The sequence below is a fragment of the Bos mutus genome, chromosome 8, assembly GCF_027580195.1.
Source record: "Bos mutus isolate GX-2022 chromosome 8, NWIPB_WYAK_1.1, whole genome shotgun sequence".
In the NCBI taxonomy this organism is placed as follows: Eukaryota; Metazoa; Chordata; class Mammalia; order Artiodactyla; family Bovidae; genus Bos; species Bos mutus.
Genome location: NC_091624.1, coordinates 51,561,225 through 51,585,814, shown reverse-complemented (window position 1 = coordinate 51,585,814; position 24,590 = coordinate 51,561,225). Strand labels below are relative to the sequence as shown.

Here is a 24,590-nt window from a genome sequence, read left to right as displayed (position 1 = left end):
CGTATTAGGAAGACTTTACAGTGATGCTAGATTGGTGTCTCTGGTACCTTGAGTTATCTAATGGCTCCTGGGGATTTCATTCTTCGTGACAACACAGTTTATAGTAAGATGTGGAGAGGGCAGAGGTATACTTGTTTTTCGCTGGATGACAGAAGGGCCATGAGGCAAGAGGAGGACGAAAATGAAAACCTTCACTACTAGTGACTTCTCTGCAGATTAATTTTAGGAAAGAGAACTTAAGAAAGTTTAAATATGTGGAAACTCTGTACGTCCACGCCACCAGGCAAATCTTCCCGTGCCCTCAGTCACACTCCAGGTTGACTACCGAGACTTGAAGTCCCCTGTCGGCCGGCGAGCGACCCCGCCGCGCCTCGCAGGGACCGCACGGTCCCCGATGAGCCCCGCCCCCGCCGCACCCCCGCCCCTTCCGGCGCGCGAGGTTTGATTCCCTTGGCGGGCGGAAGCGGCCAGAACCTGACCATCCCAAAGATTCTTAGGAACTTTCTGCACTCGTCGCTTTCTTCGGGATTGCAGTCCAGTGCGTCTGTCTTTCTGCCTGGTTCAGTCCCTCCCAGCCCTCCGCCCTCAGGTCAGTCTGTCCCGCGTGGGTGAGGGCCGAGGTCCCGGCAGTGCGCAGTGCGGGGGACAGCGGCTTAGGCCCAGTGTGCTGCTGGCTCACCGGAGTTTTGCGGAACTTCCTGGAGCCCCTGTCTTACGAGTTCGGCTCTCTGGACGAGATAATTAACCTTTCCGACCCGCGTTTTTCTCCGCTGTAAGTGGGGATAGTGATCGTACCCGCCTCCGGGTTATCGATGAGGTGCAGTGGAAGCGCTTGCCACCTAGGAGGCAGGGATAGATGTGAATTCCCATTCCACGTTTGCACGACCTTGGCGGTCTCCGAGAAACACATTCAAAGAAGAATTTCAAGTTGTTTCTGTTCGTACAACTCAATTTACTGGGGCAGTTCAGTGAAAAAGGAAATGTGTTATGTCTTATCACCCCTCTTTCAGAGTCCAAAGGCTTCCTCTTCCTTCACCTTCTCAAAGTAGTGGCTTAAGAGACTTACACTAAAAGGGGAGTATACACCGAATGCTATAGCAGTAAAAGAAGTGGCCCTCACCGAAAGACGAGTAGGGAAAGGGAGACTTCAACGGAGGGCGTCCCAGGGGAGTGATCCGGCCTCTCTCATTCCTAGGATGAGTAACTATTGAGCTTCACCATCGCTATTTCTCTTTGGTAATGGAAAGGGAAAGGGGGAAGGTAGGGCAGCATCACAGGTGCCTGGAGTTTTGCTAAGAGACTAGTGTTCCTCACTTTTTTGTTCATATTTTGGTTTCTATTTCTGTGCTGTGTGGGATAAATCAGAAACGCCCTCACTGCACCTTCATGGGCTTGTCTCACCAGTGGATCTATCCTTTCAGTATATCTGCTGTGGACCAAGGAGATGATCAGATCAATCTCTTACTGCCTTTGGGAATGAATGTCTCTGTTGGTGCTCCCAGAAGCCTCTGCAAGGGAGCAGAACTGGATGTTAATTAAATGTATTACAAGGTCACATTGTAAGACATTCTGTATGCTGCTTCTCATTTGAAATATCCTCAGCATCAGTGTCTTACCAAGCTCACTAGATAACGTAAATGTACTACACAGCAGGAAGTAGCATTGCCCAAAGAAGACTATGCTGGTAAGACAATGCCCCCAATTTGTTGCTATCCTATAAAATTTACTGATAAACTTCCTCCCACTATCTAGGCAATTCCTTGTTTCCTCAGAAAAGTTCAGGACCACAGTTTGATATAGCTCCAGTTCTATTTAGTCACATTCAGAAGGACAATCAGGTGTCTGATTGGGGTCTAGTTTCCTTCTTCTTTATCCACAGATGGGAGGTTCCCTTCCACATTTAACTAATCATATACCTCTTTTAGCAGCAGCTGGATAACTCCAGTCACATGTCCTTATTCTATATTTCCCAACTCTAGAGGATAAACAGGAGACTTAAGAATATTTAGAACCAATTCTACTTCCGCAAGCCAAGTAAAATCTGCTATCATTATAGCAGTTTGCAGTATAAATACTAGTTTTCTTATACAGTAGCAAAAATAATGTTACCTGAATTAAATAGATATAATTTAGGCCCACATTAGTTTTACTTCTCTGAAGACATGGTATGTTTAGAGGGAAGGGAGTAGATAAGAAAATGGAAGGAAGAAAAAAAGGGGAGGTATGTGATTCAGTCTTACACTGATGCAGGTCTCTGCTAGTTGACTGGAGGCCATAACCTGAAAGTTCAAAACTCATTTGGGAAAAATCCATCAAGACATTGATTAAGATGCTCTTACATCCCTTATCTGGGAAAGTCAATTCCAACATCATACCAATTGCTTTCTTTTTCTGAGTGTGGCAATTTAAAATAGCCCAGTCTTTGGTATGGGATTTAGGCGTGTACATGGTGGCAATTACAGTCTTATATTTCCTAAGACCTGTTTCTTTTCCTTTGTCTATTTTCATCACATGGTCTTTTGTTAGTCTGTTTTTTGACTGGGCCACGTGGCTTGCAGAATCTCAGTTGCCCATCAGAGATTGAACCTGGTCCACAGCAGTGGAAGGCTGGAATCCTTACCACTAGGCCACTGGGGAACTTTTTCCATTTCATGGTTTTTAAGCTTTGTAATATCTGTTTGTGTTTCCTCTTTAACCCCTGAGTTCTGAATACCCCAATATTCCATTAGTTGGGGCTCTGCTCTGTAAGGAATGTGATAGCCTACTTTTATATCAGACAACTTTCTAAACAGATTTATAGCCTGACATCCCTCCATTTCCAATATCCTTCTCACTCTCTTCTCCCTCATTAGGATCCCAAGGATTTCTTAGCCTTGTATTGACCTCTATATTTTACTGCTATTTTAACCTGTTTTAAAAATTCTTAGTCCCGTAATTCCTGTCTTTGGGGGTGTGGTTCCACTTTATTCCCAGTTTGTTCCTGTGACAAATGCCCTTTAAAAGGTTTCTAAATTAGTACTGCTGTTAAAGATATTTCTCATCCTGTATCTCAGGTGCCCAGGAAGAATAAATATGTCCTCTGTACTGTCTCCTTGCCTAGAACAACTTTTGCCACTCAAGTGGAAGTGGAAATATTTCATTTTATCTCACCAGCTTTCTATTAGCATCAGGACCTGACTTTCCTTCTTTTGTTTGCCTACGCTATTTGTGCAGATTCAGCTAGATTAAAAGTTCAGCCTGCTTATTAAGTTGGTCCAATGCCAGTTCTTCCTAGAAAATGACTAATATTGTTTATTGGATCTTGGTCTTTTTTCCATTATCTTTATCTTTCTTGCTATTTCAACTTTGACATTGCTATTAAAACCATTTTTTAGGCTGATTGTTTTCTTGAGTTTTGATATTTTTCCCTCCAAAACTTCCACTCTAGGGTTCATTTCACTGACCAAATTTTTGAAGGCTTTTTACTTGCTAAATAACCTACCTTTTATCTCCAAGTAAAATGACTCATGGTACTCTTTCTACCCCCTTGTGATGTCTATGTCAGAAGCTTTCTCTATCTCCTTTATACTTTAATAAAACTTTATTACACAGAAGCTCTGAGCGATCAAGCCTCGTCTCTGGCCCCGGATTGAATTCTTCTCCTCCGGAGGCCAAGAATCCCGGCGTCTTTGCATGGTTCAGCAACAACCTTTCATCTTGGGGGCTTGTCCGGGATTCTTCAGGACAAGATGGGAGCTAACAATTTCAGCCTCACTCCTTTGAACTATATCCTGAAAAACTGGGATAGATTTGATCCCCAGGGCTTAAAGAATACACACATGGTCTTCCTATGTGATACTGCATGGCCATGGTATCCATTGGAAGATGGCGAACGGTGGCCGGTTGGAGGGTTTCTTAAGTATAATACTGTTTACAATTAGACCAGTTCTGTAGAAAACAAGGGAAATGGGTAGAAGTAGGCTTCCCCGGTGGCTCAGAGGTTAAAACGTCTGCCTGCAATGTGGGAGACCTGGGTTCGATCCCTGGGTCAGAAAGATCCCTTGGAGAAGAAAATGGCAACCCACTCCAGTATTCTTGCCTGGAGAATCCCATGGATGGAGGAGCCTGGTAGGCTACAGTCCACAGGGTCGCAAAGAGTCGGACATGACTGAGCTACTTAACCAACTAACTTTTTGAACCACAAACCATTAGGAACACATCTGTAATTTAAAAACATTAGGTGTCTTTAGCTTGCTGCAGCAAGAGGAAGCCTGCTCCCTAGGGTCTTGGGCATCTCAATAAGAGTGAGTTGAAAGGGGCTTATATGGTTTGGGCTTTGTGCTGGGGAAACGACCACTTTTGGAATGGATTCTATCAAAGAGCAGGAGCATTTCAGCTTTTGTCTATCTGAGGAAGAAGAAAGTGGGAGCAATGAGGTAGTACTAAGGGTGTCATTGATGAGAAAGCAGCAGTCTATCAAATAAAAGAACATTACCATTTTAACTGCTTCAGGGACTTCGCTGGTGGTCCAGTGGTTAAGACTGTGCTACCAATGCAGGGGGCCTGGGTTTGATCCCTGGTCAGGAAACTAGATCCCACATGCTGCAACTAAGAATTGGCATGCTGCAACAACTAAAGATCCTGCAAGCAACTAAGACCCAGAGCAGCCAAATAAATAAATAAAAATTAATGTTAAAAGAAAATAATTTTAACTGCTTCACATAGAAACATTCCTTACATGGTTATGGACAGGCCCCGTGGGAAACATTGTTCCAGTTTTGATGAGAACATCCCAGTCTGATTATTTTTATGATTAATGGTTTCTTTGTCTATTTAAAGGACCCTTCTCTATCCTGAAATGATAACAATATTCTATTAAAAGTTTTTAAAGATTTACCTTTCAAATCTTTCAAATAAAGATTTGTCTTTATTTGCTCTGGAATTGATTTTTATGTATGGAGTGAGAGGAAGCTAGTTTTGTCTTGTCTTGTTTTTTCCTATGGCTAATCAGTTTTCTCAACATGATTTATATGCCTGAGACTTATTTATATTTGTAGTTAAAAGAGTGAAGGAGATAATCTCTTAGTAGTTCCCTTTTTGATTGTGTACTGTTCTTTGTCTTACAGGTTCTTTTTATAGTTTTGAGTAAACTTCCAGGAGGACTATGAAAGATTATGATGAACTTCTCAAATACTATGAATTATATGAAACTATTGGGACAGGTAATTAATTTTTTCTTGAAGCAAATAGGTCATCCATTTGAGAGTAGAGTGAAATGGGGCAGCCATGAGCTATTCTTCTTTTTTTAGAATTTACTTATTTTTATGGAATCTCCATACCGTCTTCCGTAATGGCTATATCAATTTACATTCCTACCAACAGTGCAAGAGTGTTCCTTTTTCTCCACACCCTCTCCAGCAAACAGCAAAATTCTGTAAAACAATTATCCTTCAATAAAAAATAAAACAGAAGCAATATATTATAAAAAATTCAGTAAAGACTCTAAAAATGAAAAAAAATTTACTTATTTTTGGTTGAAGGATAATTGCTTTACAATATTGTGTTGGTTTCTGCCAAACCATGAGCTTTTTAGCCTAACTTATATAGTTTTAAAATTTTTGAACGGATTTTAGTAAGAAAAAGTGGAGCAAGAGAGAGGTGAGTTGTAGGAAAGGTCTTATAGTTCATTTTATTAAGAATAAAAGTCACTAGAGAGTTCTGAGCCAAGGAGTGATCCGACCTTTTGGTTTTAAGGATCACTCTGGCTACTTGATTGTGAAAAAAATGGCTGGGAGAGGGCAAAGGCAGAAGCAGATAGATGTTAGGAAGTTACTGCAGTAATTTAGGTGAGTGATCCCGGAGATGATGGTGACATGGATGGTGATAGGATTGAAGGTAGTGGGATTCTGTGTATAGAAAGCGGTGGGCTTCTGTATACAGACACACATATATGTACATGTAAATATAATTTATTGAGGCATAATACATAGTAAAATAAGCAAAGTGTAATACATTTGGTGGCGTTTTGGCTCACATATGCGCATATGTTCAGATCAGGACATAGAACGTTTCCATTCAGTGCCTGCCTCCTTTCCCCTAAGATAAACTTTAATAAAATTTTTGAAGATGAAGCCAGTGGGCTGTGTTGATGGGTTGGGTATGGGGTGTGAGACAAAAGGGAAGGGCTAAAAAATGGCTTCCAGGCTTTTGGCCTGATCTGGGAAGATGAGTTTGCCATTTACTGAGATGGGGAGCACCATGAGAGGGACTTCTGGGAACTTCTTTTTAGAGGTACTATGTTTGTTTCTTTCAGATACCTGAATGTAGATATTTACCCAGGTTTTGAGCCAATTTTGAAATATAATTGCTTATTTTTTCAGTTTTAAAACTGAATGGAAGTTTCATATTATTTGTCTTTTGTCTCTGCAACTTTATATTGTCTTTTGACAATGTTAATTAAAAGGTTTAATTGCAATGTTAATTATAAAACAAATTTCTAAAGAATTATAAAATACATTTCTACTTCTTCCTAATTGCAAAATTAAAGATATCCTATAATGGCAAAAGGGAATCTTTAGCCAGTCATTGGATAAGGAAAGGTTGGGATCATGGCTAATGCTTTGGAAGCAATATGAAAAAAAGGGCCACAAATTTCAGGAAAATATAGCTCAAGAGAGCTTTATAAAGTACTTGGAAAGGTATTTGTGCTTGAGTTCTCAGTTTGCTCTGCTGATGATATTTAAGTTAGTTTGCTTGTCTCTTTATAATACATTTTCCTATACTTAGGTGGCTTTGCAAAGGTCAAACTTGCCTGCCATATCCTCACTGGAGAAATGGTAGCTATAAAAATCATGGATAAAAATGCACTAGGGGTAAGTTTAACATTATTTTAAAAATATTTATAGATCAGTTTTGTGAATTATAACCTGAATTTTTTCTAATGTTCTAGTTATTGCTCTTTTATTAAAATAACATTTCCACAGCCAGTTATGTATAAATCTGTAGTTTTAAAAGGGCTTCCCTGGTGGCTCCACTGAGATAAAGAATGTCTCAGATAAAGAATATTGGCAGGCAGATAATCTGCCTGCCAATGCAGGAGACCCAGGAGATGCAAGTTCGATCCCTGGGTTGGGAAGATCCCCTGGAGAAGGAAATGGCAACCCATTCCAGTACTCTTGCCTGAAAAATTCCATGGATAGAGGAGACTGGCAGAGTTTAATATGACTTGTTACTTTATTTTTAAGGATGTAAGTGCTGATTAACATATATAAATAAGTTGAAGAGAATGTTGTGTTACAGTTGGAGAAGGAAATGGCAATCTACTCCAGTGTTCTTGCCTAGAGAATCCCAGGGACGGGGGAGCCTGGTGGGCTGCCGTCTCAGAGGTCACACAGAGTTGGACACGACTGAAGCGATTTAGCAGCAGCAGCAGCAGCAGCAGCAGTATCACTCAATTCTCTGAACTCCTTCTGAAATATATGCCAAAATCACAAAGTGATCTGTATCAGAATTATTTTAAATAACCTGTCAACTGATAATTCAGCTCTCCCTCAGTATTTTTGTTTTCAGTGCTCAATATTATGTTTATTAAACTAATAAAAAGATATTAAGAATGATTTTTCCTGATCATTTAAACATTGGTTACAAAATTGATTAATTTAATTCCCTTAAGCAATTTAAACTTCAGTTATAACTTTAGTGTACCTTATTTACTTGACCCAGCAAATACCTTAATAGCAGATAAAATGTGAATTGTTATTATTAAGATATAACATACTAGTACTCAAAACTTATTCTAAAGCATCAATATGATGATATTAATTCATTAATTCTAAACTGGTTTTTGTATTTCCTATTGTAATTATGCTTATTTTAGTTACTTCCTAGGACTTTAAAATTATTTTGATTACTTTCAGGGTTTTAATCATCAGATTCCCACATTCACCCAAAAAAGAAGAAAAAAAGATCATCATATCAGCATAGTTAAAGTTACAACTTCTTGGTTAAGATCTAATATCAGGTTGCATGGCCTGATATTAAGTTAATTGGATCTTAAACCACTGATCATTAGACTGAGTCCCTTTTTATAATAAAATATTACTTGTTTACTGCATGGATATCTGGATTTTTATCTTTACTGTGAACTTTAAAATTTTTTCAACTTGTCTATCCACCTCCCAGCCAACTTCTTATTTTGAAAAATTTCAAGCTCCTTGAAAAGTTGGAAGACTGAGATAGTGAATACCTTTTACTACATTCACCAATTTTTAGCTCAGCAGGTTTCTTTTTTAAAAAATTAATTTTTGATTGAAGGATAATTGCTTTACAGTATTGCATTGGTTTCTATCAAACATTAACATGGATCAGCCATAGGTTTTATCATGCTTCTTAATGGACATTGTAGAGACTGAAGTGGTAGCCTAGACATGCATGCTGGATAGTGTTCCTGTCAGTTTCCTTGTTTGGAATGCTAACCTTCTAAAGGGAGTGAGATTATTTTATTTTTTCTGGATGTTGTACTCTTGCCTCAGATTGGACTTTTCTTCTGTAAAATCCTCAGGGCCTTTTGAAAATGTACACAGAAATAAGTTTCTGTTCTCTATTTCTGTATTGTTGAGCAAATTGTTTTGAGGCCATTGACTGCTTTTGCTACTTAGTATTAGAGTTGTTGATATTGGGGCTTGGAATATTTTCCAAATAAGTTTATTGCTCATTTAATAAAATGTTTTGTCACAGAGTGATTTGCCTCGGGTCAAAACAGAAATTGATGCCTTGAAGAACCTGAGACATCAACATATATGTCAACTCTACCATGTGATAGAGACAGCCAACAAAATATTCATGGTTCTCGAGGTCAGTAGTAAGTTCCAGAGACCTAAAGTTATTTGTCACTGTCTTAGTCTGTTTGGGCTGCTATAAAAAGTATCACAGACTGAGTAGCTTATGAACAACAGCAACTTACTTCTCACAGTTCTGGAGGCTGGGAATCCCAAGATCAAGGCACCAGCATGGTCGGGTGAGGGTCCTTTTTCTGGTTCATAGCTGATACCTTATTGCTATGTGCTTACATGATGGAAAAGGCTAGGGATCTCTCTAGCCTCTTTTATGAGAGCACTGATTTCATTCACGAGGACTCTGCCCTCATGTCCTAATCACCTCCCAAAGGTTCCACCTTCTAAAATCACCATCTTCAGGGCTTAGAGTTTCCACGTAGAAATTTTTGGGGGGACACAAACGTTTATTCAGGCCATTCTCTTTCATTTTATGATAGTTATGAGAGAGGTATTAAGTTCATTTCACTTGCAAAATTAAATGCTAAGTGGCTTACCTGTTTAAGTTCGATCTGTAACAATGTAGACCAAGAAGACATGTATAATAAACTGGAGACACGTTGTAAATATATCCTTTGTAATACCCTCCTCGTGCGATGGTGTGCTTTAGTGGACAGAATAGGTTAGAATTTGTTCCTGGAGAAAACCTGCGTGAAGCAACAAAGACCCACTGCAACTAAAAAATAATAAATAAATAAATTAAAAAAAATAGTTCAAGACCAAAAGTATCCCAAAAGCTGAAATACTGAGAGTGTATTTTTGAATATACCTAAATTAGTTCATTCCTTTGCTTATAAGTATGATTTTTTATTTTAAACTCCTCTGATTTTTGCAAGTAATAATGATATTTATGTGACTCTGCTGCTCCTGCAGTATTGCCCTGGAGGAGAGCTGTTTGACTACATAATTTCCCACGATCGCCTGTCAGAGGAGGAGACCCGCGTTGTCTTCCGTCAGATAGTGTCTGCAGTTGCTTATGTGCACAGCCAGGGCTACGCTCACAGGGACCTCAAACCAGTAAGTGACTGCATTACGGGTGCTCACCTGAGAACTTGACATCACTTACCTGTCATCAGTCAGTTTCCAAATGTTCTTTCTGTTTAGAATTTATCTGGGCTTTTGCTTATTTTTTTGTTCCATTCCTAATGTATCTTTCTTTTTCCTTTTTGACTTTTGACTCCTGCTGGGCTCTTCTGGATGGACTTATTATTGGCATTCTATTTCTTTGTCAATTTTGTGTGACATTATAAATGTCTTTGTAATCAGATGCCGAATATAAACCTCAGGTTTTATTCCTAGGAAAGAAGAGTTTTGAGTGTTTTCTTTGAGAATATTGTCTTTGAGTATCTTCCTCTTGATACTCTTTTCCTGACATCATCTTCCTTTAATTTTAATTCCATTATGCTTCAGAAGTGAACAGTTCAATGAAATGGGCAGACTCTGCTTTTCAAGGGCAGAATAAAAATTTGATACTCTTAAGTGTGTAGGCTTTGGCTAATATGCATGCTGGTGAACATGAATTTCAATGTAATTTGGTACTAGGGTTTGAGATCTAGAATTTCCCTAACAAGATATGGAGGTTTCTGTCCTTTTCCCTTTGTTTTTATCCAACTCTTTGATTCGCGTTCACTCTTTCTGTTCAAACTTACCTTTGGCACATATCAAAGTGCTTGTAGTTGAACCTCAGAGTACCAAGGAGAAATTGGTTTATGCTAATGTGACTTGAGGGGAAGCAGGATAGTTATCAACTTCCTCTCCTCTTCTCTTTCCTTCTATTCTTGTCACTTCATTCTTTTTTTTTCTCAATTGATTTTTTTACCCTGTACCCAACCTTAAAGTGCTTTTAGGAATAGCTAGAGGTGGGATGTAATATAAGGAAGACTGTATATAGTTATGAAAATGTCTTTTTTTTTTTTTTTCAGGAAAATTTGTTGTTTGATGAATATCATAAATTAAAGCTGATTGACTTTGGTCTCTGTGCAAAACCCAAGGTAAGTGCAGAGATAAAAATGAGTTTATTTCCTTTGCCAGTGCACCTCTTGCCTGTTATCTTACACTAACTTCCATTTAGTATTTAGTGAGCCTGGTTGCATCCATTGAGAAGAATGGTAAATTTCACGCTTTTTATAAGTTCTCTTGATGATTTTAATATGTAGTCAAGGTTGAAAACCACTGCTCTAGGTCCAGGGTTGGTCCTGCTGAAAACCCCATGGGTATGCTGTGAGGGAATTTGCAGGACTGGAGTGTCAGGAAGCCATCACAGTATGAATGCTGAATTGACCACGTGTTTGCAGTTGGAGTATGTTCCTGTTAGATGATGCCTTTCTTTGTTTAGATATGCATTTCAGGAAATCTAGTGAAAATCTCTTCTTTATTATCCAAATGGTTATATAAGTAACAATTAGTTACATTTTGAGAGACAGTCCCCTTTCCTTATAAAAAGAAGAAGGAAAAAGTCCATATGTACTTTAAAATTTATACCGTGAATTATTTCCTTAATTTGCACTCCATAGTTAAGTACTGGTGTTCTCCAGCATTCCTTCTCTTTGAGGTGACTTTGAACTTCCTCCTGTGTGGCTGCTGTTGGAGGCTTCCTCTTGAGTCCTCTAATGATGGTACTTACAGTCTCTAAAATGAACTGTCTACCCTCATTAAGAATGTTGAAATTTCAGACTTGTCTCAGCCCCTTGGAGTTCCATGATTATTTCCTGCCCCAATCAGAATTACCTGGGTGCAGAGGGAGGCAGATTTTGCCCCTTTGGCTGAATGTCTGATTCTTTCTGATTTTCCTGTCCTTCCCTTGGCTCTTCAGAGATTGTCAGTCGAGTCTTGTGTCTGGGAACCAAATGCAAGAAGGCATTTTTCTGATCGACAAGCAATAAAGATAAAGCTTACTTTGAGCCCTTAAGCTGGTTTAAGTCATGTTCATTACAGGAGGCAGTGGAGAATGTTTGTGACAGACTCTGGCAGCCTTTATTTATGGCTGCCACGGATTCAACCCACACAGACTCCATCTCACAAAGCAAAACTTGACTGGGAGAAGGTGGCCTCAGCTTTCTGATGAGGAGCTAACCTCTGGGTGTGCTGTTACAGTTGTAAATGAAATCTTACAATTTCATAAGTCATTTGCCATTTGTGGAACTCTGTAGAAGTGTTAGGCGGTGATATCATTTGCATTATGTCTCCATATTTCTGTGGGAGACCAGAGGATCCTTATTTGAACAGATCTGGAGGCTGAGGTCATGATCTGTGTTATAACCAAGTCTATAACTATAGACTATAAACCATATAGACTATAAACTATATAGACTATAAACCATATAGACTATAAACTATAACTATAAACCAAAGTCCCAAGGGTTTGTTTTGTGTAGTGTTTGCTGTCTTCCATCTTGGGGAAAAGAAACTTATGTATTTGTAAAGATTTGCTATTGGAAACAGGGTTCTATAGAGAGTATTTTTTCTTGAGTATTTGGGAGTGGGAGGACTTGAGTGCTTGGATGTATGCTAAACTGATTATTCTGGATGCCTAGGGAAGTGTGAACTTGACTTGACTGAGCTAAGGGGAGAAGGATTTTTTTCATGCCAGGTCTTGGTGGTGTTGGAAATCCAGAGAAGAGGAAGCCACACGTGCACACACGCACATGAGCAGAGTATTGAGTTGGCGGCAGAATGTCTCTTATCATTTGGGGTAACTCTTATCTAGCATCTCTTTGCTTATATTGGAAGAATGTTTATCAGGGTTTTAATTCTCTTAAGGGCTGTAGTTAATAAGTGTTTCATTTTTATCTTATTGGCAGGGTAACAAGGATTATCACCTGCAGACCTGCTGTGGGAGTCTTGCTTATGCAGCACCTGAATTAATACAAGGCAAATCATATCTGGGATCAGAGGTAATTATTCAGTGATTAATTCAATATATGGTCAATATTTGTTTACTGGTGATGTGTAGTGAGTCAGGCACTGTGTGCTGAGGATGTAACGAGGTAAGAAATAAACTTGTTAATCAAAGAGTTGTCTAGTCAGAGAGTGAGATATGTACAGTAATAAGGGAAATGAACAGCTTGCAATAAATATAATACATAGTATTCTTGTGAAACAAAGATGTATTTCTGGTGTTTCGTGTTTAATAGTGCCATAATTTAGACTGATTAGTCCAGCCAGGTAGAGTATGAGGCCAGGATTATAGGCTTAGTTTGCAGAGATGGTGTTTAGCACAGAGAAGACCTCGGATAGCTGGCTGTACTTTATCCACAGCCAGCTATCCGAGGCCTGCAGTCCTGTGTAAGAGGCCCAGGCTCAGAAAGCCCTGGGCATAGCCGCTTAACTACTGGCTACCGCATGCTAGTTAGCCCCTTACACTCTTTGGAGTACTGATTTTGCTGATATTGTCGTAAAATGGAAAAGGTTTAGTTGTCAAAAGCTCTGGAAATACTGGGTTAGACAGTTTTCTTTAGTTCAGGATGTTTCTGAATCTTAATATGTTCCTGCACAATGTCCTCTGGGAAGAGACCATCACAGAGAGCAGCTGGTCTCAGTTTCATGCGCCTACAGAATCCACTTTTTATGTGGAGCATCTTTTGGAACTGGTGTTATGTGGGAGAAACTTTGAGATATGCCAGTTTACTTAATTTGTAACATGAGAAGATGAGGACTAACTTGTTTTTGGTGACCTTTTATTTGGATATATTCTCAAACTTACAGAATAGTTACAAATATGGAATGAGAAACTTCCATATATATTTTGCCAAGTTTACAACTGTTTACATTTTTCCCTATTTTAGTATTCTGTGTTTATATACATGTGAATTATGTTTTGAACCAATTGAGAGTAAGTTGGAGACATCATACCCCTTTATCATTAAATGCTATGTATATATTTCCTAAAAGCGAGGGCTCTCTTATTTATTTATTATTTTTTTGGCCATGCTGCGTGACTTGTGGGATGATCTTAGTTCACTCACCAGGGATTGATTGAACCTGGGCTGCAGTAGTGAAAGCGCTGAATCCTAACCACTGGACTGCTGGGAAATTCCCAAGGTGTCCCTCTTTTAGTTATCAAAATAAATTCACCTTAGTTATCAAAATCAGAGAGTTTAACATTGGTACAATTTATTTAACCCACGATTCATGTTCAGATGGTGTTGATTGTACCAATCATGTCTTTTACAGCTATATTTTCCCTCCGGTCCAGGATTCCATTCAGAATCATTCTTTGCACTGCTGCATTTCTTGGTTCTTTAATCTGGAGGACTTCCTTAGGCTTTCTTCATCTTCATGACCTTGAAATTTGGGGGGAAGCCGGTTATTTTATAAAATGGCCATCAAGTTGAATTTGTTTGATTAGTTTTGGGTTATGCATTTTTGGCAGAAATACCACAGAGGTGATATTGTGGCCTTCTCAGGGCATCATAAGGAAATGGACAGACTGTTACTGAATATTTATCGTAGTCCTGGAATCATGCTAGATCTTTTTTTTTTTCTTTCAATTGTGGTAAAATACACATGACATAATGTTTGCCATCTTAACCATTTATAAGGATACAGTTCCTATTTGAACTATTTTTCAATGTGCAGTTCAGTAGTGTTAGGTACATTCATATTATTGTGCAGTCAATCTCCAGAGCTCTTTTAATCTTGCAAAACGAAGACTATACCTATTAAATAGTAACTCCATTCCCCACTCCCTGCTCCCCTGGCAGCTATCCTTTTACTTTCTATCTGTGTGAGTTTGACTAGGCTACGTACCTTGTATTATGGACTCATACAATATTTGTTTTTTTGCGTGACTGCTTTATTAGTGTAATATCTTCAAGGTTCATCCATACTGTGGAGCATGTATCAGAATTTCCGTCCTTGTTAAGTCTGAGTAATATACCATTGCATGTATACACCATATTTTATTTATGCATTTATCCATAGACACTAGGATTACTTTTATCTTTTGGTTATTGTGAATAATGCTGGTAGACACAAATATCTCTTTGAGACCTTGCTTTCAGTTCTTTCAGATATATACCCTAATGTGGACTTGCTAGATCATATGGTAGTTCTATTTTTAATTTTTTGAGGAACTGCCATACCATTTTCCATAGTGGCAGCAGCATTTTACATTCCTGTAATAATGCACAAAGATTCCACATGGTAGATCCTTTTTATAATTTTCATTTAATCTGCACAAAAATCCTTTGGAGTGAATACTGTTACTCTGTTTCAAAAGATAAAGATGATGAAGATACTGGGGCTCAGAAATTAAGTGCCTTTGCAGGATCACAACTAGCAACTGTGGGTCAAGATTTGAACTGAGTGAGGCTTTACCTCACACCTGTACTCTTTCTAGTCTCCTAGAAGGAGTGGTAATCACATGCCTGACGCTCACAAGATTCCTAGAGGTCTGGTGATGAGGCTCTGCTGGTTTGAATGCATCAAGGTTTTCCCATAGGATCTTGTTTTCTTATCCATTTTAGTTCAGTTTTCCATCCTTCTAGGATAATTTCTTGGAGAAGGCAATGGCACCCCACTCCAGTACTCTTGCCTAGAAAATCCCATGGATGGAGGAGCCTGGTAGGCTGCAGTCCATGGGGTTTCTAGAGTTGGACACGACTGAGTGACTTTACTTTCACTTTTCTCTTTCATGCATTGGAGAAGGAAAAGGCAACCTACTCCAGTGTTCTTGCCTGGAGAATCCCAGGGATGGCGGAGCCTGGTGGGCTGCCATGTATGGGGTCGCACGGAGTCAGACACGACTGAAGTGACTTAGCAGCAGCAGCAGCAGCAGGATAATTTCTTAAGGACAGTGTACCAAGGCATTGTCTGGGGGCACTTGTTAAAATATGCAGAACTCAGAGCAGTATATTTAGAGATTTTAGTTTTGTTTTCTAAGGTAGGGGTTTAGGAATCTTCTTTCTTAAATAAGTAATTTAGATTATTCTGTTGCTCATAGTTCAGATCATGCTTTATGGAATGTTCCATGATAAACATCTCTAATTCCTTTTGTAATTTCTTAGAGGAAGTCTCTCTGTTGACCTCTTCTTATGGCATTTGAGGAGGCCATATTATCCCACTCTTTCCTGTGTAGCCTCTTTCTTTGTGTTTAGTCTTTGTTAGATTAGTATATGTCTTGGTGTGTTTCTCCTTGGGTTTATCTGTATGGGACTCTTTGCACCTCTTGGACTTGATTGACTATTTCCTTTTCCATGCTGGGGAAATGTTCAACTATAATCTGTTCAAAAAATTTCTCATACCCTTTCTTTTTCTCTTCTTCTTCTGGGACCCCTATAATTCAAATGTTGGTGCGTTTGATATTGTCATAGAGGTCTCTGAGACTATCCTCAGTTCTTTTCATTCTTTTTACTTTATTCTGCTCTTCAGAAGTTATTTCCACCATTTTGTCTTCCAGTTCACTGATTCATTCTTATGCTTCAGATATTCTGCTATTGATTCCTTCTAGAGTATTTTTAATTATAGTAATTGTGTTGTTTGTCTCTGTATGTTTTTTCTTTAATTCTTCTAGGTCTTGGTTGATTGAGTCTTGCATTTTCTCCATTTTGTTTTCAAGGTTTTTGATCATCTTTACTATCATTCTGAATTCTTTTTCAGGGAATTTGCCTAGTTCCTCTTCATTTATTTGGACTTCCGTGTTTCTGGTTTGTTCCTTCATTTGTATAGTATTTCTCTGCCTTTTCATTATTTATTTGAACCTACTGTGTTTGAGGTCTCTTTTTCCCAGGCTTCGAGGTTGAATTCTTTCTTCCTTTTGGTTTCTGCCCTCCTAAGGTTGGTCCACTGGTTTGTTTAGCCTCGTATAGGGTGAGATTTGTGCTGAGTTTTTTCGTTTGTTTTTTCTCTGATGGGCAAGGCTGAGTGAGGTGGTAATCCTGTCTGCTGATGACTGGGTTTGTATTTTTGTTTTGTTTGTTGTTTAGATGTGCTACTGGCGGTTGGGTGATGCCAAGTTTTGTATTCTTATATTCAAGTGGTTTCCTTTGTGTGAGTTCTCACTATTTGATACTCCCAAGGGTTAGTTCTCTGGTAGTCTAGGGTCTTGGGGTCAGTGCTTCCACTCCAAAGGCTCAGGGCTTGATCTCTTCCTTTCCTTTTTCTTTCTTCCTGGTCACTCTGCTCCAGCCCCACTGGCCTCTGCTGTTCCACCTCTATGCCTGTTGCTCCCTCTGCCACAGGAAAGAATCTTCTTTCCTGTCCTCTTAGCTTGCTTGATTTTTCTCCTTAGCACTGTTACCACCCGGCAGAACAGCTGTCTCTCTCCCGCTCCCCCACCCAATAGAGCTTCAGTGCTTTCTCCACTTCTGCTCATAGTATGGTACCTAATACAGTTTTTCCACCCGTGCCTCTCCTGCATAGCCTCTTTACCTTAATTTTAACATCCCAGTCAGGTATGCCATGCCACCAAGACTCAATTTATAGATGAAGCATTTGACATCTTTCAGGCATAAATGGTTAATTTTTGACCTCCTACAACTTGGAAGAAGAATCAGTTGTTCACTTGAAAGTACGCTGTTCACCCAGGGTTTCCTTGTTGAGTCCTAATAATATGATGTGATTTGGTAGGCAGGACTAGGTGTGAGATTGGTGTTATTTAGTATAAAAATTAAAGTTTTTCCAAGGCTCAAATGAGGGTAGGAACTGTGACTTCTCAGCCAGTGGTCGAATGGCTATCTTACGTAAAGGTTAACTCATTTCTGGGATTTTGAGATTTGTAGGGCTATTTGTACTGGCAGGCTAATTTCTAGCCTGATCCTTGAAAAGTCATTTGTTGAACTTTACTAAGGTTTCTCTACATAGAGAGGACTTTACAGTGCAGCTTAGTCACATTTGCAGGTTATCAGTAGTAAATTTTAAAACTTGTTTTGATTTTCTCATGCATGTTTACATAATCCTCATATGTAATAAACCCTCAGTAGCACTATAGTTTTCTCTTTCAGAATCAGAGACTTAGCCTCATCTTCTTCCTTATCATGCCCAATCCAGCCAACTGGAAAAGATTTTCTATTAAGCATTGGCAGGGAGTGCACTGAACTGGAAGTCAAGAGACCTGCCTGGGTGGCCTGCCGTTGGCTGGGTGACTTTGGATGAGCCTTCCTTTTCTGGGCTTCACACTATAGAATGAGCTGGTTGAACTGGATGATCTCTGAGTTCTTTTCCAGCTCTGTAAAGATTCTGTGTACTGCTATTTTGAAATGTGTTCTGATTTTTTGTCTTTTGATTTTTTTCTCCTCAGGCAGATGTTTGGAGCATGGGCATACTCTTATATGTACTTATGTGTGGCTTTCTACCATTTGATGACGATAATGTCATGGCTTTGTACAAAAAGATTATGGTGAGTATTACAAGGCATAGAATTTCATTGTGAGAGTTTATTATACTGCAAACTATATGCTTCTATTTATAAAAGTACAGAAACAGGCAGAAGTAATCTATGCTATTAGAAGTAAGGATAGTGGTTACTCTTTGGAGGTGGATAGTGACGGAGAAGGCAATGGCACCCTACTCCAGTACTCTTGCCTCGAAAATCCCATGGACGGAGGAGCCTGGTGGGCTGCCGTCTATGGGGTCGCTACGAGTCGGACATGACTGAGCGACTTCACTTTCACTTTTCACTTTCATGTATTGGAGAAGGAAATGGCAACCCACTCCAGTGTTCTTGCCTGGAGAATCCCAGGGACGGGGGAGCCTGGTGGGCTGCCGTCTATGGAATCGCACAGAGTCGGGCACGACTGAAGTGACTTAGCAGCAGCAGCAGTGACCGAGAGACATGTTTGGTTTTTGATCTGAATGCTGATTATACTTATGTATTCAGTTTTTGAAAATTTATCAAGATATACCCTATGATAGATGTCCTTTTCTATATGTATATTATACTTCTTCAATAAGAAGCTTAACAAAACAAAAACAAATGGGAAAGTAAACATGTAAGCTGATTTTCCTGGTAAGAATTTTTATTTTGTATCCTGAAATGATGCCTTAGTAAGTTGCTGTGTTAAATCACATTTTTCTTTTGAGTTATGTTAAACCGAGAGAAGCCTTTTTTTTGAAGGTAAAATTGGCTTTAAGGTATAATACAACCACAATGAAGAGTGTTGTAAGTTTTGTTAAAATCGTATATGTTAGAGATAGTAGATCTGAGATTATGGGGCAGTGGAGGGTGACTACTTAAGGGTAAAGGGTTTCTTTTTGGGTTGATGAAAACATTATAGAAGTGGTGATGATTACACAACTTGGTGAATTATGAAGGACCACTGAAGTGTATACTTTAAAAGTGAATTTTATGTTATATGAACTATATTCAATTTAAAAAATAAGAAATCACATGGGAAGGAAAGTAGTAGAATTCTTTTTTAATGAGTTATATTCAAAGCACGCTAACAAAAGAAGACAGGTAAAGAGGAAGAGCACCACATTGTGTCCATAGCAAACCAAGGTCAGACCAGCAGAGCAGCTTCTCAGTGCAGCTGGAATTCCGTTCTGTTTAACAAATATTTCCTGATGGTCTTCTTTGAGATACTGAAAAGCATGAACAAAGATCTATGAAACTTGGTCATTTTCCCCCAGGGCCAGATTTCTTGCTGGAGACAGATATATGGCTATCTGAAAAGGGGAAAAGCATACATATACATGTATCCATTTTCCCTTCAAACCCCTTCCATCCAGGCTGCCACATAACATTGAGCAGAATTCCCTGTGCTGTACAGTAGGTCCTTGTTGGTTATCCATTTTAAATATAGCAGGGTGTACATGACCATCCCAAACTCCTTAACGTGTATATGTGGCTGAGTCCCTTCACCGTTCACCTGAAACTGTCACAACATTGTTAATCGGCTATACCCCAATGCAAAATAAAACACTCAAAAGAATAAAGTGAAAATAAAAAGGGGAAAGGGTGAGGGATGCCATTTTATAACAGGTATAAGTGAAGTTAATGCAGGAGTGGATGTGGGATTTGGGAGAACATCTTATAGGAAGTGAGGTTTGAGCTGGGCTTTGAAAGGTAAGAAGCACTTGAGAAAGGCATGTGGGAGAGAGCGTGTCTGGTGGACAGTATCAGCAAAGGCATAATGGGAGTGGCATGGGCAGAAATGATCAGAAGTTTTCTGTGTCTGAACCGTTAGGTCTGTAACTCCCTTTTGTAGAGGGGCTGCCTACATCAGCTCCTGTTTCTGGGAAGTAGCACACAGGGTTGCAAGTGGCAGAGGCAGTTGGCTCATTGCCTGCTCTATAGAACAACCGAGGCTAAGGGCACAGAGTCCAGTCACAGAGTTATTTATTTGGCTTAATAGTTTTTCCTGTATCCCACCCTGGAAAACGCTTTAAAAATCAGTGCCAAAGCTACAAGAGTAGTTTTGGAAAGTGATGAAGTTGTAGTAGTTCCGGTTTCTTGAAGGCTAAGGAGCTCTGATCCTGCAGGGTTAAAGAGAAGTGGTGTTAGCAGTAGCTGCTGCTCATGTTTTGGGAAACTGTGAGCACGTGTGCTTCTCCCTGGAGAGGGGGATGGATGGGGCAGTGGGCTGGAGCCTGCCAGGGTAGCCAAGACAGCACGTGTTTCTCGCCATCCCTTCTCACGAAGCCTCCTCTAAACTTTGCGGGGTAGCAGTTACTGCCTTGTCTCTACTCGCAATGCTGCCTGGGACAGCAGTCCCTGGCCTCACAGAGCCACAGCGCCCTGGTTAACAGCAGGATACAAGGAGAACAGTGTTGAGATCCCTTTGTAGCTTCAGCTTTAGTTAACACATGTGGGAAGGCTTGGTCTTTGGGCAGCTCACGGACAATTTCCCAGTTATACTTTTGAAAAATACTTGGTTGACCTCTTGAGTTATTCCCATTTTTTGCTACTTTTTCTTTAAAGTAGTACTCTGTTTTTTGTTCCGAAAATAACTTTAGTATTATAAGCTGCTAATATGTTTTACCATACTCTTTTTAGGGGTTGGGGGTACTCCATGCTAAAGAAATAAACTGACAGACAAATTTCTCCAAACATGAAGAAAGATGGATCTGTTAGGTGTTAATAGCATGAAATCTTAAACCTTCTAGAATTTTAGAAAGCCAATGTGGGGACACAGGGTCCTAGAGTTCTCCTCTCTGCTTCTTGTTTCATATTTATTTATTTATTTTACACAAAATTCACATTTTATTTAGGTTGAAATAAACTATACAAAATTGATTTTCTTCACCAAAAATAACAGCAATATTTTCTTGTTTCATATTTAAATTTTCACTAAAACCTCTCTCTCCCTGGCTGTGTCCACGTAATCACTCTCAGGGTGGGGGAAGCCTTAGCTATGGACTTAGTGCGCTGGTTTACAACCCTGGTAGCACAACAGCATCACTTGGGGTGCTTTAAAAAACATCAGGTCCAACCCCCAGAGAAGTTAAATCAGAATCTTATTGATATTTTAAAAATCTAGGATCTCTACTTTCTGCCTGTGGACTTCGGCAAATTACTCAGCCTCTCTGTATGTCAGCTTCTTCATCTGTAAAATAGGGGATAGTATTCATAGCACAGGGTTGTCAGGATTAAATGTGTTAGTTCATTTAGTGTAATGCTCAATAAATGTTAGCTATTATGACTGACATACATTTCTAAATTTGGTTTGCCAATATTTTGTCTAGGACTTAAAATTTGTTCAGGGATGAATAGGTAGTTTTCCTTTCTAGAACTCTTTTGGTTTTTTTTGGCTTCAAGATTTTACTAGCCACATAAAGTTAATTGGGACTATTCTTCCTTTTACTGTTTGTGTGTGTGTGAGTGTGGAGAGGCAGTTTAAGCTTGGAATTTTTGGGTGTTATGGAATATGCTTGAAAATCCGTGTCCAACAGTGACTTCTTTATGGGAAGATTTAAAAATAGTTAGATCCCTTTACTTTACTGAAAGCTCTCCAGTGGCTTCTTTCCCATTTTACTCAAGCCAGAGTGTAAGCTGTAGGCATCATCCTAGGTGAACTTGCTTTCCATTATCTCAGTGTCCTCATTGCTTACTCATCTTAGGATGAAATTCTTAAACCTTAAACAGTTTCTGAACACCTGTCTGTGCCAGGCACTTTTCTAGATGCTTGGGATATGTCATTCGGTTCGGTTCAGTCGCTCAGTCATGTCTGACTCTTTGCGACCCCATGAATTGCAGCACGCCGGGCCTCCCTGTCCATCACCAACTCCCGGAGTTCACCCAGACTCACGTCCATCGAGTCAGTGATGCCATCCAGCCATCTCATCCTCTGTCATCCCCTTCCCCTCTTGCCCCCAATCCCTCCCAGCATCAGAGTCTTTTCCAATGAATCAACTCTTCGCATGAGGTGGCCAAAGTACTGGAGTTTCAGCTTTAGCATCATTCCTTCCAAAGAAATCCCAGGGCTGATCTCCTTCAGAATGGACTGGTTGGATGTCCTTGCAGTCCAAGGGACTCTCAAGAGTCTTCTCCAACACCACAGTTCAAAAGCATCAATTCTTTGGCGCTCAGCCTTCGATATGTCATTATATGTGAGTAAAACAGATGGAAGGTCCCTGCCCCCATGGAGTTTATATTACAGTGGCAGGGAAAAAAATACTGATAGTGGTAGAAAGAGATAATAGGTATAATAAATAAATTATATTAAAAGATGATCAAGTTCCCTGGTGGCTCAGACACTAAAAGTGTCTGCCTACAATGTGGGAGACCCAGGTTCAATCCCTGGAGCGAGACGATCCCCTGGAGAAGGAAATAGCAACCCACTCCAGTACTCTTGCCTGGAAAATCCCAAGGATGGAGAAGCCTGGTAGGCTACAGTCCATGGAGTCACAAAGAGTCGGACACGAGTGAGCCACTTCACTTTCCCTTTCATGTGCTTTAGAAAGAAGAAAAAATTGAGCAGGGTAAAGAGGAATCAGGAGAATAGATGGAGAGGTGTGAAGGGAAAAAGAAGGGCTGGTTGCATTCAGTTCAGTTCAGTTGCTCAGTCGTGTCCGACTCTTTGTGACCCCATGAACCGCAGCACGCCAGGCCTCCCTGTCCATCACCAACTGCCAGAGTCTACCCAAACCCATATCCATTGAGTTGGTGATGCCGTCCAACCATCTCATCCTCTGTCATCCCCTTCTCCTCCTGCCCTCAATCTTTCCCAGCATCAGGGTCTTTTCAAATGAGTCAGCTCTTTGCATCAGGTGGCCAAAGTATTGGAGTTTCAGCTTCAACATCAGTCCTTCCAATGAACACCCAGGACTGATCTCCTTTAGGATGGACTGGTTGGATCTCCTTGCAGTCTCAGGGACTCTCAAGAGTCTTCTCTAACACCACAGTTCAAAAGAATCAATTCTTCTGCACTCACCTTTCTTTGTAGTCCAACTCTTACATCCATCCATGACTACTGGAAAAACCATAGCCTTGACTAGACGCACTGGTCATAACAAACACCCTCTTTCAACAACACAAGAGAAGACTCTATACCTGGACATCACCAGATGGTCAACACCGAAATCAGATTGATTATATTCTTTGCAGCCAAAGATGGAAAAGCTCTATACAGTCAGCAAAAACAAGACCAGGAGCTGACTGTGGCTCAGACCATGAACTCCTTATTGCCAAATTCAGACTGAAATTGAAGAAAGTAGGGAAAACCACTAGACTATTCAGGTATGACCTAAATCAAATCCCTTATGATTATACAGTGGAAGTGAGAAATAGATTTAAGGGCCTAGATCTGATAGATAGAGTGCCTGATGAACTATGGAATGAGGTTCGTGACATTGTACAGGAGACAGGGATCAAGACCATCCCATGGAAAAGAAATGCAAAAAAGCAAAATGGCTGTCTGGGGAGGCCTTACAAATAGCTGTGAAAAGAAGAGAAGTGAAAAGCAAAGGAGAAAAGGAAAGATATAAACATCTGAATGCAGAGTTCCAAAGAATAGCAAGAGGAGATAAGAAAGCCTTCTTCAGCGATCAATGCAAAGAAATAGAGGAAAACAACAGAATGGGAAAGACTAGAGATATCTTCAAGAAAATCAGAGATACCAAGGGAACATTTCATGCAAAGATGGGCTCGATAAAGGACAGAAATGGTATAGACCTAACAGAAGCAGAAGATATTAAGAAGAGATGGCAAGAATACACAGAAGAACTGTACAAAAAAGATCTTCACGACCCAGATAATCACGATGGTGTGATCACTCACCTAGAGCCAGACATCCTGGAATGTGAAGTCAAGTGGGCCTTAGAAAGCATCACTACAAACAAAGCTAGTGGAGGTGATGGAATTCCAGTTGAGCTATTCCAAATCCTGAAAGATGATGCTGTGAACGTGCTGCACTCAATATGCCAGCAAATTTGGAAGACTCAGCAGTGGCCACAGGACTGGAAAAGGTCAGTTTTCATTCCAATCCCAAAGAAAGGCAATGCCAAAGAATGCTCAAACTATTGTACAATTGCACTCATCTCACATGCTAGTAAAGTAATGCTCAAAATTCTCCAAGCCAGGCTTCAGCAATATGTGAACCGTGAACTTCCTGATGTTCAAGCTGGTTTTAGAAAAGGCAGAGGAACCAGACATCAGATTGCCAACATCTGCTGGATCATGGAAAAAGCAAGAGAGTTCCAGAAAAACATCTATTTCTGCTTTGTTGACTATGCCAAAGCCTTTGACTGTGTGGATCACAATAAACTGTGGAAAATTCCGAAAGAGATGGGAATACCAGACCACCTGATCTGCCTCTTGAGAAATTTGTATGCAGGTCAGGAAGCAAGAGTTAGAACTGGACATGAAACAACAGACTGGTTCCAAATAGGAAAAGGAGTACG

The 24,590-nt window shown here is 39.9% G+C and overlaps 1 protein-coding gene across 2 annotated transcripts in view; it reads left to right on the top strand.

Annotated features, from left to right (window-relative positions):
• Positions 1-445: 445 nt before the first annotated feature.
• MELK (maternal embryonic leucine zipper kinase) overlaps positions 446-24,590 on the top strand; it is a 73,122-nt gene continuing 48,977 nt past the window's right edge. Inside the window, exons 1-8 of one of the 2 annotated variants that reach the window (XM_005908598.2) lie at positions 446-589; positions 5,106-5,201; positions 6,766-6,851; positions 8,716-8,832; positions 9,684-9,827; positions 10,733-10,801; positions 12,611-12,703; positions 18,049-18,147. In XM_005908598.2, coding sequence (XP_005908660.1) covers positions 5,144-5,201; positions 6,766-6,851; positions 8,716-8,832; positions 9,684-9,827; positions 10,733-10,801; positions 12,611-12,703; positions 18,049-18,147 — 666 coding nt within the window. In that variant the 5' untranslated portion in view covers positions 446-589; positions 5,106-5,143. The other variant, XM_070376107.1, reaches the window with a different exon arrangement.